Genomic DNA, 15,943 nt, shown 5'->3' on the forward strand with positions numbered 1-15,943 from the left:
CCCCCCTTGCTTTCTGATGAACGCAAGAGCTGTGGTGTTGTCTGAGTTGACCTCCACAAACTTCCCAGACAGTGTCTTTGAATGCCTTTAGCCCCAGAAAAATGGCCATCAGCTCCTTGTTGATATGCCATTCCAACTGATTTCCTTCCCAAGAGCCTGAGACCTCCTTGCTTCCTAGTGTTGCCCCCCAACCTGACTCTGATGCGTCTGAAAAAAACACTAGGTCTGGGTTCTTCTTGTGTAATGAGATCCCTTCCCCCACCAAGGCTGGATCCAGCCACCACTTCAGAGGATTCTTGACTTCTGCTGGAATGGGGAAGGAAAAGGAGTCTTCCTGCATCTTTCTGTTCCACGTTTTCGAAAGAAAGCGCTGTAGAGGCCTTAGATGGAGTCTCCCCAGTGAGAAACTGCTCGAGGGAGGAAAGAGTTCCCAGCAAACTCATCCACTCCTTCGCTGAACACCTCTTCTTGTACAGAAAACTTTGGACTTTTTAGAGACACTTGGTCTGTCTTTCCTGTGAGGGAGAAGCCCGAAAAAGAACTGAATTCAGAACTATCCCCAAATAGAGAATAGTCTGATTCGGCTTGATCTGAGACTTCTCCCTGTTGATGACCAGGCCTAGATCTTGAGCAATCATAAAAGTCTTTCGTAAATCCTCCAGACATTTCTCCTTCGATCGTGAACGAATCAGCCAATCATCCAGATAGAAGGATATCCTTATTCCCTCTTGATGCAGCCAGCCTGACACATTCGCCATTATCCTGGTGAAGACTTGAGGAGCCGAGTTGAGACCGAAGCAAAGCGCTCTGAATTGGAAGCACTTGCCCTGCATTACAAATCTCAGGTACTTCCTTGAAGTCGGATGGATGGGGACTTAGAAATACCCGTCCTGCAAATTGAGGGACACCATCCAGTCCCCTGACATACTGATGGCAGCACAGACTGAGTCGTCTCCATGGAGAACTTAAGTTTTCTCCACAAAGACATTCAGAGAACTGACATCCAGGACGGGTCTCCATCCGCCCGAGTTCTTGGGCACTAGAAACAGGCGATTGTAAAAGCCTGGGGAGGATAGATCCCGAACTGGTTCTATCGCTCCCTTGTCCAGCATTTGATCGACTAGGTCTAGAAGGGCCTTCTGTTTCCCCGGATCTGTGTACTGGACTACTAAGGCCAGAGGAGCATCTGCGAGAGGTGGTTTCTTCAGGAAGGGGATCTTGTATCCTTCCTTGATGACTGAGAGGGACCAGGTGTCTGCCCCTCTCCTCTTCCAAGACTGCCAAAAACCTGACAGTCTTGCGCCCACTGTTTGGAGGAGACGAACTTCATTTTCTGGAGCGAGCTCTGAACGAACCTCTGTTTGATCTTGGTCCTGACTCTTGCCTCCTCCCTCTAAAATCTGGTCTTGAGGTAGTCCTGCCCCGAAACAGCTGCTGGAATTTCTTTTCCTCACGTTTCGAAGAAGGAGTGGTTGCCAAGGGCTTACGAGCTGAACGAGATAAAAGGTCTTGGGTGGCTTTTTGGGCCAGCGAAAGCGTAATGTCTCTCACCAGGGTCTCGGGAAAAAGATGCCGAGACAGGGGGGCGTAAAGAAGCTCAGACTTCTGCGCAATGGTAACAGACCTTGAAGTAAAAGAGCAAAGCAGGGCCCTCTTCTTTAGGATTCCAGCTGAGAACAGCAAAGCCAACATTCGCCCCATCATTGAGGGCCTTGTCCATACAGGTTTATCATCGTCATCAGAGACCTCCTCGAGGGTCTGATCCACATCTGCAACATCCTTCGAACGAGAAGAAGGCTCCTTAGAATCAGACAACGGCAAATCAAAGGAATCGTCCTGCAAAAGAAGGCTTGCGTCTTGGCGCCGAACGCTAGAAGAGTCCTTTGAACGGAGGCAGTATCGTCCTGGCGTCGAGAACGAGGGGCGGTATCGTCCTGGCGTCGAGAACGAGGGGCGGTATCGTCCTGGCGTCGAGAACGAGGGGCGGTATCGTCCTGGCGTCGAGAACGAGGGGCGGTATCGTCCTGGCGTCGAGAACGAGGGGCGGTATCGTCCTGGCGTCGAGAACGAGGGGCGGTATCGTCCTGGCGTCGAGAACGAGGGGCGGTATCGTCCTGGCGTCGAGAACGAGGGGCGGTATCGTCCTGGCGTCGAGAACGAGGGGCGGTATCGTCCTGGCGTCGAGAACGAGGGGCGGTATCGTCCTGGCGTCGAGAACGAGGGGCGGTATCGTCCTGGCGTCGAGAACGAGGGGCGGTATCGTCCTGGCGTCGAGAACGAGGGGCGGTATCGTCCTGGCGTCGAGAACGAGGGGCGGTATCGTCCTGGCGTCGAGAACGAGGGGCGGTATCGTCCTGGCATCGAGAACGAGGGGCAGTATCGTCCTGGCGTCGAGAACGAGGGGCAGTATCGTCCTGGCATCGAGAACGAGGGGCAGTATCGTCCTGGCATCGAGAAGTATCGTCCCGGTATCGAGAAGAAGTATCGTCCCGGTATCGAGAAGAAGTATCGCCTTGCGTAAGCACACCGTCATCGTCCTGGAGCCGAGAGAGAGAGGAGGTATCATCCTGGCGCCGAGCAGTAGAGGAAGCAGAACGGTGTCGTGTCTTCGACAAAGATAGAAAGGTTTCCTTAGGGGAAGAACTCCGTTCCCTCTTGGAAGTCGACTTCTTAATAGGCAAAGAGTCGTCTTTACGTCTATCAGACTGGGCGTGAGGGCGGCTACATGCTTGCACTAACGTAAAAAGTTGTTCCTGCATGACAGACAAAGGATTTAGCAACTTCTGCTGGGTCTTGCAGTCCCGAAGGAGAGGGCTGACGAAAAACACTCTCAGAAGGGGGAGGTTCGGCTGTAATATCCTGACTTGCGGGCTTAGGCTTCGTCCTTTTCACAGGCACGGAGTCTAAATCGTCCTCCGACGGACCAGCTTCATAGCTGCTAGTACCGGGAGAGAAAGAACGAGACAGTTCGTCACGGTTCCATCTCCTCTTCGTAGGTCTTGACGCTTCAAACTTCCATTTACGTCTAGGAGAATTCGGAGAAGAAATAAACACATTCGACATGTCTTTTCCATGACGGTCAAGAACAGCCTGGGAATCGGCAACAGGACTGTCTGAGGCGACGGCTGACCGAGGATACGTACCTCTCACCCCCTTTTGGATGTCGACGTACCTTCTCCCTTGGTCCTGGGAGCTTGGTAGAGGTCTAGGCCTAGGGTAATGACAGGTTCAGTCAGTCGCCACCTCCACTGCACTTTCACAAGCACTTTCACTATTCTTACCTTTAAAGGCCGCAAGTTGTTCTTTAATGGCCTTCAACTCTGCAGCCATCCTAGCGTACAGAGGGTCATTCGCAGATACGGATCCTGTAGAAGGGGCAGGAGTTACTAACTCAAGGGAAGGATCAACTTCCAAAGAGGAATTAATTATAGGTTCAAAGGATAAATCTACACTAAGTTCGTCTTCCTTTCCACTAACAGACTTAGATTTATACCTAGAAGCTCTCCTAACTCTATCGAGCTCCAGTTTACGCACATAGTGCTTCCATAATCAACCAATCCTTTTCATCCAAACCCTTACATTCCCCACATCTATTATTTAAGGGCACATTCAAAACCCCTACAACTCAAACACACTGCGTGAGGGTCTACCGCCATTTTCGGTAATCTCACCTTACATTCTTCATTCGCACTGACACTGAATTGAATTTTATCACTCATAATGATAACAGCAAAAAAGCAAAGAAATAACAAAATCACGATTGCCAACACCCCAAATCAGTGTACTTCACCAAATAGCAGACTGGTACAGCAAAAACAGGGAAAGCGAAGAAAAAAACTTAATAATGGACCAATGTGTTAGCGATCCGCCCGGCAGAGATGAACTGAAGTTCAGTACACGGGAATGATCCCGCCTACCACTTTGTTACGGGTGTACCACCTAACCACGCAACCACCACAAGGCGGTTGGCGCGTTTAGAAAAATTCTGCCAAAATTAGCGATAATTAGCTATATACATATAACTGCCCGGTAAGTTCTATTCATAAAAACATGTTGCAAGAATGGACTAAATGTAACCATTCAAATATGCTATTGCTGAAAAACTAAAGGGGCATAGATTCTCTCAAAAACTTCCTAAACAAAATATCTTAAAATACGAAAAGAAAAATAATACTGTAAGTAGGAAGGTTACCTAATCTGTTGAAGGCAAGTATAGATATTTAAAAAAAAATAAATCCTGTTTATTCTTATGACTCATCCTTTTGACTCAAAAGCTGAATCACACATTTTCCAGTTGAGGGGAAAGTGCAAAGTTATAATCAATATACAATAGTACCCGAGGTTATGAGTAACTGAATAAGAGCATATTGGGATATGAGCATACAAATTTGTATTCGGTTGCGAGTATTGGATAGGCCTGCAAAGCTACAATTTTACATGTGGGTATCTTTCAAGGACAATTTCTGTATGAAATAAATCATACTATGCACAGTATCTCACTATTGTAATGAAATACTACCTGTAAGTCTCAAATTAATCTGCGTTAAATATTTGATAAAAGTAGAGTGAAACACCTGAATAATCTACAGCATACAGAATTAAATTTTGACCAGGTGCACGCATCAAGTTTTTAAACTAGACCCTTATCCAAGAAAAAATCTGACATGGGCCCTTGTTAACTTTTTTTTTTTTTTTTTGACTAAGGACATCAAGGTGTATTTTGTAAAAGAAAAATTTCAAAAAAGAAAAATAACTTAGTTGGGATAATTATGATTTGAGGTTAAGAAAAAAATTAGCCTGTACAATGGTGGAGAGATGACACCTCTCGCCTTGCAAGAGCCAAGGAGACGACGACAACTCTCGCCGTGGAAATAAGCATAGGACAAATAAAAATTTCTAGATATTTTAATTTTTACTGTTTAGGTTGTATTTGTACACTGATTATATATTCTTCAAATTTTTCTTTTCTACTGAATAATGTGATTATCTCCAGTCCACCACTAAAAAATCTTCTTTATTTACAGAGCAGCGGTGCCCTGCACCCAGAGGGGGTCATGTGCTGGAGTGAAGACTGTCAAAAAATAAAGTGGGAGTCACTTTGATAAATTGTCTGAATTGAAAAATCATGTCGAGGCCTATTAAAGATAGGCGGCGAAAGATATTTGAACCCGCGTTCTAGCCCGGTCCTCTTGCCCAGTATAAAAAATTTGAGGGGTGATGACCAGTGCCCAGTTCTCTTGACTGTTTACTTTTTGCCGTTGGCATTCAGACTGTAGGAAGTCTGCGTGCTCATCTGGCAACAGTTCGCTAACTACTACACCGCCTTGCCAGAGCCCAGGGGACGACAACTCCTCTCGCCCTGCCAGAGCCCAGGCGACGACAACTCCTCTCGCCCTGCCAGAGCCCAGGCGACGACAACTCCTCTCGCCTTGCCAGAGCCCAGGCGACGACAACTCCTCTCGCCTTGCCAGAGCCCAGGCGACGAAAACTCCCCTCGCCCTGGCAGAGCCCGGGAGACGAAAACTCCCCTCGCCCTGGCAGAGCCCGGGAGACGAAAACTCCCCTCGCCCTGCCAGAGCCCGAGAAACGAAAACTCCTCTCGCCCTGCCAGAGCCCAGGAGACGAAAACTCCTCTCGCCCTGCCAGAGCCCAGGAGACGAAAACTCCTCTCGCCCTGCCAGAGCCCAGGAGACGAAAACTCCTCTCGCCCTGCCAGAGCCCGGGACACAACTCCTCCTCTCGCCCTGCCAGAGCCCGGGAGACGACAACTCCTCTTGCCTTGCCAGAGCCCGGGAGACGACAACTCCTCTCGCCTTCCAAGAGCCCAGGAGACGAAAACTCCTCTCGCCCTGCCAGAGCCCAGGACACAACTCCTCTCGCCCTGCCAGAGCCCAGAAGACGACAACTCCTCTCCCCTTGCCAGAGCCCAGGAGGCGACAACTCCTCTCGCCCTGCCAGAGCCTGGGAAACGACAACTCCTCTCGCCCTGCCAGAGCCCGGGACACAACTCCTCTCGCCCTGCCAGAGCCCAGAAGACGACAACTCCTCTCCCCTTGCCAGAGCCCAGGAGGCGACAACTCCTCTCGCCCTGCCAGAGCCTGGGAAACGACAACTCCTCTCGCCCTGCCAGAGCCCGGGAGATGACAACTCCTCTTGCCCTGCCACAGCCCGGGAGATGAAAACTCCCCTTCGCCCTGCCAGAGCCCGGGAGACGAAAACTCTCCTCGCCCTGCCAGAGCCCGGGAGACGAAAACTCTCCTCGTCCTGCCAGAGCCCGGGCGACGACAACTCCTCTCGCCCTGCCAGAGCCCAGGAGACGACAACTCCTCTCCCCTTGCCAGAGCCCGGGAGACGACAACTCCTCTCGCTCTGCCAGAGCCCGGGAGATGACAACTCCTCTTGCCCTGCCACAGCCCGGGAGATGAAAACTCCCCTTCGCCCTGCCAGAGCCCGGGAGACGAAAACTCTCCTCGCCCTGCCAGAGCCCGGGAGACGAAAACTCTCCTCGCCCTGCCAGAGCCCGGGAGACGACAACTCCTTTCGCCTTGCCAGAGCCCGGGCGACGACAACTCTCCTCGCCCTGCCAGAGCCCGGGCGACGACAACTCCTTTCGCCCTGCCAGAGCCCAGGCGACGACAACTCCTCTCGCCCTGCCAGAGCCCAGGCGACGACAACTCCTCTCGCCCTGCCAGAGCCCAGGCGACGACAACTCCTCTCGCCCTGCCAGAGCCCAGGCGACGACAACTCCTCTCGCCCTGCCAGAGCCCAGGCGACGACAACTCCTCTCGCCCTGCCAGAGCCCAGGCGACGACAACTCCTCTCGCCCTGCCAGAGCCCAGGCGACGACAACTCCTCTCGCCCTGCCAGAGCCCAGGCGACGACAACTCCTCTCGCCCTGCCAGAGCCCAGGCGACGACAACTCCTCTCGCCCTGCCAGAGCCCAGGCGACGACAACTCCTCTCGCCCTGCCAGAGCCCAGGCGACGACAACTCCTCTCGCCCTGCCAGAGCCCAGGCGACGACAACTCCTCTCGCCCTGCCAGAGCCCAGGCGACGACAACTCCTCTCGCCCTGCCAGAGCCCAGGCGACGACAACTCCTCTCGCCCTGCCAGAGCCCAGGCGACGACAACTCCTCTCGCCCTGCCAGAGCCCAGGCGACGACAACTCCTCTCGCCCTGCCAGAGCCCAGGCGACGACAACTCCTCTCGCCCTGCCAGAGCCCAGGCGACGACAACTCCTCTCGCCCTGCCAGAGCCCAGGCGACGACAACTCCTCTCGCCTTGCCAGAGCCCAGGCGACGACGACAACTCTCGCCTTGCCAGAGCCCAGGCGACGACGACAACTCTCGCCTTGCCAGAACCCAGGCGACGACAAATCCTCTCGCCTTGCCAGAACCCAGGAGTCTACAACTCCTCTCGCCTAGCAAGAGCCCAGCTTATAAATTACTTTATCTCTTTACTGAAAATAGGGGCAATAGGCTTTAAAAGAAAATTCTAAAGCCATAGTTGGATGGAAAAAAAGAAAAAAAAAAGGAGAATATTCTACATTAATTTTTCAAGTAATTAACATCAGTTAAAGTGTTGGCCAGCTATGGTAGCGGCCATCAAGATAAATTCTAAAATCAATTCCAAGGTCGAGAAGCACAGAATTAAGATTTGACCAGTGTGCTTTTTCATCATTGGCTATGTAAAAATAAAGAGTAAAATAAATTTATACGGCAATAAAAACCCTAAAAATCCAAAGGACCTATAACGCCTTGCGATTAACATCGAATAACATTGCAATTTTAACAAAATACTTCACAACATTCTCTCAACTTACCAAAGCAATTTTGTCCATTACCAGTAAAACCCGGCTTGCAAGAGCAGAGGTAACTGCCATCAGTATTAACGCATACAGCGTTTGTATGGCAGTTGGAAGTTCCATCTAGGCATTCATTTTTGTCTGAAAATATTAAGCTAGTAAGGATGTGGAATTAAACTTAACAAGCAACCTCTTTACCAAAACTGAAAAGCATCCTCAAATTTTCTAGGCTAAAGTTATGACCCTGAAAATTCCATAACTAGAAATCATATAAAAATTATAACAAGCTCAAGCTGAAAATAAGCCCTTTTGGTACTCGATGAAAATTCAAGGTTCATCCCATACGTATAGATTTTTCCACCATAACGGCAGAGAACATGAAGATACAGTATTTTAGATTAAAAATGGGCTAGAAAACTTTTTTTCAGTTCCTTATTCTTAAATAAAATTACATAAAAGTGCTGTTTCCTACTAAACCAAGCAAGCCTCAATCTATGAATGCAGTATCCATTTGGAATCGGGGTGGGCACTTAGTATGAATTACTATTTCCATGAATAATAAAAATCAGAAATTATTAATTCAATAAAAACATCTTTGTAACTCGAGACAGAATGGAAAAAAGTTAACCAACATACCAATCTCTTTTACCATTATAATGAAGTGGCTATTTTGTCCAGTTAATTCTAGATATTTCTCCCTCAGAAAAAAAAACACTTGCGTAACTTGATAAAAAATACAGACCTCTGCCAAACCTAATATCGAATTAAATTTTCAAGAAAAATCTCCCTTTACTACATAATTCATTTTCCCTTAGTATTGGTTGATAATAATTACAGGTACTAAAATATAAAATAATTATTTACTTTTACACTTACCAAAGCAAGCACGCCCATTTCCAGAGTATCCAATTTTGCAAAAGCAAAGGTAACTTCCTATGGTATTAATACAGACTGCTTTGTCATCGCAGTTATCCAACTTGTAAAGGCATTCATCAACATCTGGAATTAACAACAGTTGGCAATAACTCCAGACAGTTAATGAAAATAGTATTAAAGTTTTTATTAAACTTTCCCGATATACAATATCAGGGATCAGCATGTACAATTTAATTACATCTCATTAGGAGTGCTCAGAACTACACATCTCAAAGATTTCTCACACCATACTGAAAAAATTGTGTGCTTTGCAAAACCTAATTTAATATTTAGGTATTTATCACAATTTAGCAATTGTGTTGTAGGCACTTACTAATAAGGCTATTTCTATATAAGGAGACCTTACATTCTACGGCTTTAGAAAGGCTCTCCAAGTTTCTAATGCACAAGTTAATACTGGTAGGACCATTGACTAATTTTTTTTTGAGAGACTTCCCTTTTCATAATCTCATTTTGTTTACCAAATGCTCTCCCTTTCATTCTTTTCCTTTTAATTTTCGTCTCATGTCCAGGGAAAACAGTTTTACTCAATTCACCTTCAGTTCTACATTTCTGCTTTATTCAAATGTATGAAAATTTGCAATTCCTCCCATGTTTCACTAAACTACTATGTCATCTGCAAATCTTGTATTCCTCATCATGTTAACTCCATTTTCACAATACAATTTTCCTAAAAACTACTACTGGGCAAGGTATGTTGGGAATAATTTAGGGGATGGTGTCTCCCTCTCCAACTCTTTTCTCAATCAAATTTTCTCACTATCTTACATAGTTTTAAAATGGTTGTACTACCAGTATAGATTTCAAGTGTTCTAACAAAGATTCACCTATTCCCTGTCTTTGAAGGGCTTTCATTACTGCTTTAGTTTAGACAGAATCAAAAGCTTTCTTATACTCTATAAAATGCCATACTGGTGGTTTGTCATATTGCTGATTTTTTGTTGGTTAATTTGTACATTAAAAATCTTTTTCCCAAACCTTGAAGATCACTAATAGTTATTCTAGTTCACAGAAAAATGGGAATGATATAAAGCATTTAACATTTCAATTCTGCATACAAAATATATAATTACAAATCCATTACTTATTTTCACAGCTGGTATACAGTTTTCTCCCTACCTTCTAACTGTAACATCCTATAAATCATTGGTTTATATATGTACAGTATACTACATATGGTTTGGTTATTTGAAATCACGACTATGTTACCTCAACATTTCATACCATAAGGGTAACAAGGAGCCCCACAAAACTACTTACCACTGCATGTTTTTCCATTTCCTTTGTAGCCCGGTTTACAAAAACAAGTCGCACTGCCCATATTGTTAATGCAATTAGCATTTTCATCACAAGTTTGTGTATTTGCACACTCATTCACATCTGAAATATTCAAAACATTCATTGACCTATAAAACAGTTTGCACAGTACTATACTATAAAAATAAAGGGATTTTGACGAAGGAAAAATCTATTTCTAGGCGAGACACCTGTGCCGCCCAGTGAAATGCTCCTTTTACATCATTTCTAAGGTAGAAACTGTTATGAATTTACCAGAGAAAAAATTGTATAGGAATGCTAGGTTGAACCCAGCTCGCTCACCTAATAAGGTGTCAGTATAATATACTGGGGCGTGATAAATCCCAACCAGAGGTCTCGTACCATTTAGATATCTCCTCTCAATATCCCTGTTACAGCGAGGTGCCGTTCAACACCTAACTCCGATCTTCTACTACCAACAGTCCAATCCACGCCAGTGACGTCATTCCTTATAGCACCAAAGATTGGGGCCCAAGATGGGAGGGAAGAAGTGTGGGTTCACTGGGCAGTACAGGTCTCTCGCCCAGAAATAGATTTTTCCTTCGTCAAAATCCCTTTTCTGGGCTCCGTCCTGTGCCGCCCAGTGAAATAGTGCCAGAGAAATAGGGGCCCAAACTTGGCACAATACCTGAAGGGAAGTAAGTAAATACAAAATAATACCAAAACATGTTTTAATCCAAGAAAAATGATATACAAGGAATCCTGTAGGTAAGTACTCTCAAACATTAAGGAGGGAAAATAAATACAATAATGGCAAAATCCCACACTAGGGATGGCTGGTAAGGCAAGGCAAATAATGATGCAGAGCAAAATAAATAACATCCTTAATAGTAAAATAACAAAAACCAACTCATAGGAGAGTAAGAGTAATAACAGGTATAAACAAAAACAATTCGTAGTAACGAAGATCATTAACAGGAGAATAAAATAATACACCATAAGGGTATAGCTCAAGTAAAACAAAACCAAAACCAAGTAGGAACAATAAGTAAGGCAGGTAGGAGGAAGAAGGATAGAGCAAGACGTTGAGATTAAGACTAGTTACCTTTCAGGAGGAACCACATTCCCTGCTGACACTGTAGCAAATTTTAGAGCTTCCAAAGGTTTTAGGTAGTGGCGTTTAAAAACTTTAGGGGACTTCCAGCCTGTATATTTCGTAAGCTCGTCAAAATTCATATGATGGAAGTAATTAACTGAAGTAGCTACAGCTCGTATATCATGGACATGGGGGAATGATTCAGGGTTAGCCTGTATAATAAAATAAAGAATCTGTTGTCTGATTCCTTTCAGGGTAATGGTTCCTCCATTTTCTCTAATGAATAAGGGCCCTGTAGACTTCATGGAAGTTCTATTTAAGTAGGATTTCAGGGTGGTAACTGGACACAAGGATGGGTCCTGAGGATGTGGAACAATCTTCCAGGAGGACTATCTGTTCTGAGGGGCCTCATTTTTAGCCAAGAAAACTTTGTTAGGGGAGAGAAGGACTTCTCCTGAAGAGAGAAATTCAATATGACCTGGGTCTCTAGCCAAAGCCGACAGTTCTGAAATTCTGGCGCCAGAAGCTAGGCTCAATAGGAACAAGGTCTTTCTTAATAACGTTATGTAATGGCAAGATTTGTTAAAAGTGTCAGAGGCCAGCTTAAGGACATCATTCAAAAACCAGGAAACTGCGCTAGGGCGAGTTGATGGTTTAAATCTGGCGCAGGCTTTCGGGATTGACGAGAAGTATGAATCCGTAAGGTCAATATTAAAACCAATATGGAAAATCTTTTTCAAGGCTGATTTAATTTTAGTAATTGTATTGGCCGCTAGGCCTGATTCAAAGAGTTCTAAAGAAGGTTACTGTCAGATTCATAGTCATCTTTTCAACCTTTGAGTCCCTTAAAAACTTTGCAAGTTTTTTAACAGCCGAGTCGTATTGTCGGAGGGTAGATTCCCCTTTATCCGATTCCAAAAACAGGGAATTTTGGGGATCAATAGCAGCACCTCTTTGGCCTGCAAATTTCATGAAGTCCATAAAGTTAGTGCATTCTGAATTTTTGAGGAAGCTAACACATTGCGATTTTGTACTACTTGTGTTAGAATGGGATTGGGTATCTGTCGAGGGTGGAGACCCAGTTCCACCAACAGAGGAAACTAACTGCTCTTGGGCCAGTTGGGGGCTACCAGAGCTACTTGGCCCCTGAAAGACCCGAGTTTGTCCAACACTTTAACCAAAAGATTTATCGGAGGGAACAAATAAATCCTCTCCCAATTGTTCCAATCCAACGACATTGCGTCTGCAGCATAAGCCCGAGGGTCCAGGTTGGGGCTACGTAACATACTAGTTTGTGGTTGGACTCCGTCGCAAACAGGTCTACCTGGAGACCCGGGACCCGAGATAAGATCCATTTGAATGAGTGTTGATCCAGGGACCATTCCGACTCAGGCGGAGTTGTCCTCGAGAGTGCGTCCGCCACTACATTCCACACTCACACCAGATGGACTGCTGACAAATGCCACTTGTTCGATGCTGCCATGGAAAATATTGCTAACAGGACGTGATTTATGTGGGCTGACTTGGAGCCTCCTCTGTTTATGCAGTGGATTATGACTGCGCTGTCTAGAACCAGTCTGATATGAAGGTTCTTGGCTGGGGTCAGTCGCTTTAGAGTAAGGAATACCGCCATGGCCTCTAGAACATTGATGTGAAGTTGTCGAAATACAGTCGACGATAGTCCCTGGACTTTCCTGTGTTGGGAGTATCCTCCCCAACCTGTTAAGGAGGCGTCTGTGTGAATGAAGAGTCCTGGGGCCGGATGTCGTAAGGGGACTGACTTCGATAGACTTTTGACCTTTGTCCATGGCCGAAGTCTCTTTTTGAGAATTGGGGGAAGTCGAGCTCTTTTGTCTCTATACTTCCCGTTTGCCCTGGAGCGCCATACTCTGTTTATGTCCTTTAGTTTGGCCTTCAGAACAATATCTGTCACTGAGGCAAAATGCAAGGAGCCTAGGATTCTTTCTTGGTTCCTCCTGGATGTCAACTTGTCCCTGAGAAAACATTTCATATTCTTTGCTATTTCTGTCCTCTTGGCTTTCAGGAGACATAGCGTATGGGAACGTAGGTCCCTTTGTAACCCCAGCCATTGAAACTTGGTCTCCGGGACCAGGCGGGATTTGTCGAGGTTGACCTGAAACCCCAACTGTCGAAGGAAGGTTAATACTTTGTTTGTTGCCGTGAGGCAGTTCTCAACGTTGTCCGCCCAGACGAGCCAGTCATCTAGGTAAGCTACTATTTGAATCCCCCGGGTTCGTAGTTCTTGAATTACCGTCTGCCAGTTTGGTGAAGATTCTGGGCGCTATGTTGAGCCCGAATGGCATCACTTTGAATGCGTAGGCTTGGCTGCCTAGTTTGAAGCCTAGGAAAGGACGAAAATGCCTTGCTATCGGAACGTGATAGTAGGCATCTCTAAGATCTATAGAGGTGGTGACGGCCCCACGGGGAAGTAAGGTCCGCACCTGAGAGACTGTTAACATGTGGAACTTGTCGCATCGAATGTAGGAGTTCAGACGGGACAGGTCAAGGATTACTCTTCGCTTGTCTGAGTCTTTCTTTGGCACGCTGAACAAGCGACCTTGAAATTTCAATTGATGAACCCTTTGGATTGCGTTCTTCTGCAATAGGTCGTCTGCAAACGAGACTAGCTCTTCCGTTGAAAGTTGGTAGAAACTGGTTGGTGGAGGGGGCCCTTCTATCCAACTCCACCCCAGACCTTTGGAAATTATGCTGAAAGCCCAATTGCTGAACTTCCAACGATTTCGAAAGACGTAAAGTCTTCCCCCTACCTGAGGATTTTCAATGGGCTGAAGAGGATTTGCCTCCTCGGCCTCCGTGGAATGCCTTGCCTCGGGTGAAACCCCTTCCGCTACCCGTTACGAAAGCCCCCTCTGGCGCCGGAGCCTCTGGCGCCGGAGCCTCTGGCGCACTGGTAGCCTTGGAAGGAACCCTGAGATTCGTAGGCTGGGTTAAAAGCACGGGAGGTAGCATATGAGGTCGATGCTACCCGAGCCTGAGGGACCAACACGTACTGTTGTTGAGGGTGCCCCTTCGAAGTAGAAGGTTGGGAACCTTGTGCCACAGGAACAGGTTGCACGAACTGAAGGGGCTGTCTGTTCTGAGAGGAGTGGAAGGGCCTCGGCCTCTTCCTGCCTCGAGCAAAGGTGCCGGCTGGCTCAAACTTCCGCTTGGGGACGAGGCCCCACCTAACCTTAAGGCTTTGGTTAACCCTGGCCGCCTCGCTGAGGACAGTGTTCACCAAGTCCTCTGGGAATAGATCCGGACCCCAGACTGGGGCTTTAATGAGCCTGTTAGGCTCATTTCTGATAGTAGCCCCAGACAAAACATGTCTTCGGCAACGAAACCTGGCAGCGAGAAACTCGTAGGCATCGACCAACAGTGTCTGTAGGAGGGATTTAGTGAGGACCTTAAAGAGAGGTTCCTCCTCGTATGTAATGGCGGTCATCTCGGTCATAGTGGCGGAATTAATGGATCTACTGAGCCTGCACTGGGCTTCGAACTCAAGGCGAATCAGCGAGTCCGGAAGCCTGGGGAGACGTTCGCTGAACTGTGTGTAGGCACAGTCAGCGTTCAGTTTGCCTGTCGTGAAGGTGGCTGGGGCGTTATGCCAGCACTCGTGGTCACCCGGGAAGAGGAGGGAAGTCAGGTCCGTCTCTCGGAGCTGTGGTAACGGCTTGTCCTCCTTGATGGCCTGATAAGCTAGGTCCATCATCTTGGTGACGCGTGGAGTAGGGGTTTGCTCATCAACCACGAACATCGTGTATGAGCTCTTGTGGGGTGTGAGCATAGTGTTCACACAATCCCACTCATTCAAAGTGCGAACCCAGGTGGACTGGGCTTGTTCCTTAGGGTAGATGACAGTCTCCCTAGGAACTTTGTCCAATCGAATAAGAGCTTCCTCGGTCAAACGAGCGAAGCCGGGGAAGGGGAACTGGAGGCCCGGTGGATAGAACTCAAAGTCCTCAATGGGCCGGGTGCCAAAACCCTCGATGGTCAGCATGCCATCCTTGAATGGAGAATGCAGAGCCATCTTCCACGGATTATTCTTTGTGAATTCCGGAAGCTTAGAGGCGTCGGGGATGGCATATTGCTGCTGTTGCGGCAGTCCCGAGCGCATGAGGCTTTCTACTAAGCTCTCATTATTTTGCACCCTCTCAGTGAGGGTTGACATCATGGACCCGATTTCAGACAAAAGCTTGTTGGAGAAAGCTTCCGGGTCGAAGGGAGCCACCGGGGTGGCAACGGAGGCTGGCGTCTTTCTCAAGCCATGAGAAGAAGATGCAACAGCAGTGTCTTTGGGGAATCTAGTAGTAGTCTTGACAGACTTCGGAGACTTTGAAGACTTACGGGTCTCGAGTAAAGGCCTACGTTGAGCCTTAATCTTCGGGGTAACTGGGCGAGGCCTGATATCAGCCCCGTGTTTCCCCGGGAAGCCCTGAAAAGAAGAACGGGTACAAGTAGTAGAAGAGAAAGTCGGGCTAGGGAGAGGAATCTTAGCCCGGGACCCACCTGCCTCACCTACCTCCCTACCTGGATCCGGTTCGTCAAGGGCCATCTGTTCTATAACGAGGCTAATAGCCGCGACGTCTTCTGTTAAGTTCCCGCCCATCTCTTCCTGGGCTAGGAGCAAGGTCTCCATCTTCGCGATGATGGGGTCCGCTACATCTTTAGGCACCGCCGCCGATGTCTTGGCATTTGGGTAGATCAGGGAACACCATTCCTCAGATAACACTTAAGGCTGTTTAGCCTTAACGTTACGGGCGAAACCGCCAACCCAGACCTTAAGGGTCGCTAGGGCCGAAGTCTTAGTTGGCTGGGAGCTCTGAAAGA

At 47.3% G+C, this 15,943-nt stretch overlaps 1 protein-coding gene across 1 annotated transcript in view; it reads right to left on the minus strand.

Moving 5' to 3' along the window:
* LOC137653520 (fibrillin-1-like) overlaps positions 1-15,943 on the minus strand; it is a 234,878-nt gene that overhangs the window by 90,335 nt on the left and 128,600 nt on the right. Inside the window, 4 exon segments of the mRNA XM_068387022.1 lie at positions 7,822-7,842; positions 7,844-7,944; positions 8,680-8,802; positions 10,000-10,119. Of these exon segments, the coding sequence (XP_068243123.1) occupies positions 7,822-7,842; positions 7,844-7,944; positions 8,680-8,802; positions 10,000-10,119 (365 nt within the window).

This window comes from Palaemon carinicauda, chromosome 1 (assembly GCF_036898095.1).
Source record: "Palaemon carinicauda isolate YSFRI2023 chromosome 1, ASM3689809v2, whole genome shotgun sequence".
In the NCBI taxonomy this organism is placed as follows: Eukaryota; Metazoa; Arthropoda; class Malacostraca; order Decapoda; family Palaemonidae; genus Palaemon; species Palaemon carinicauda.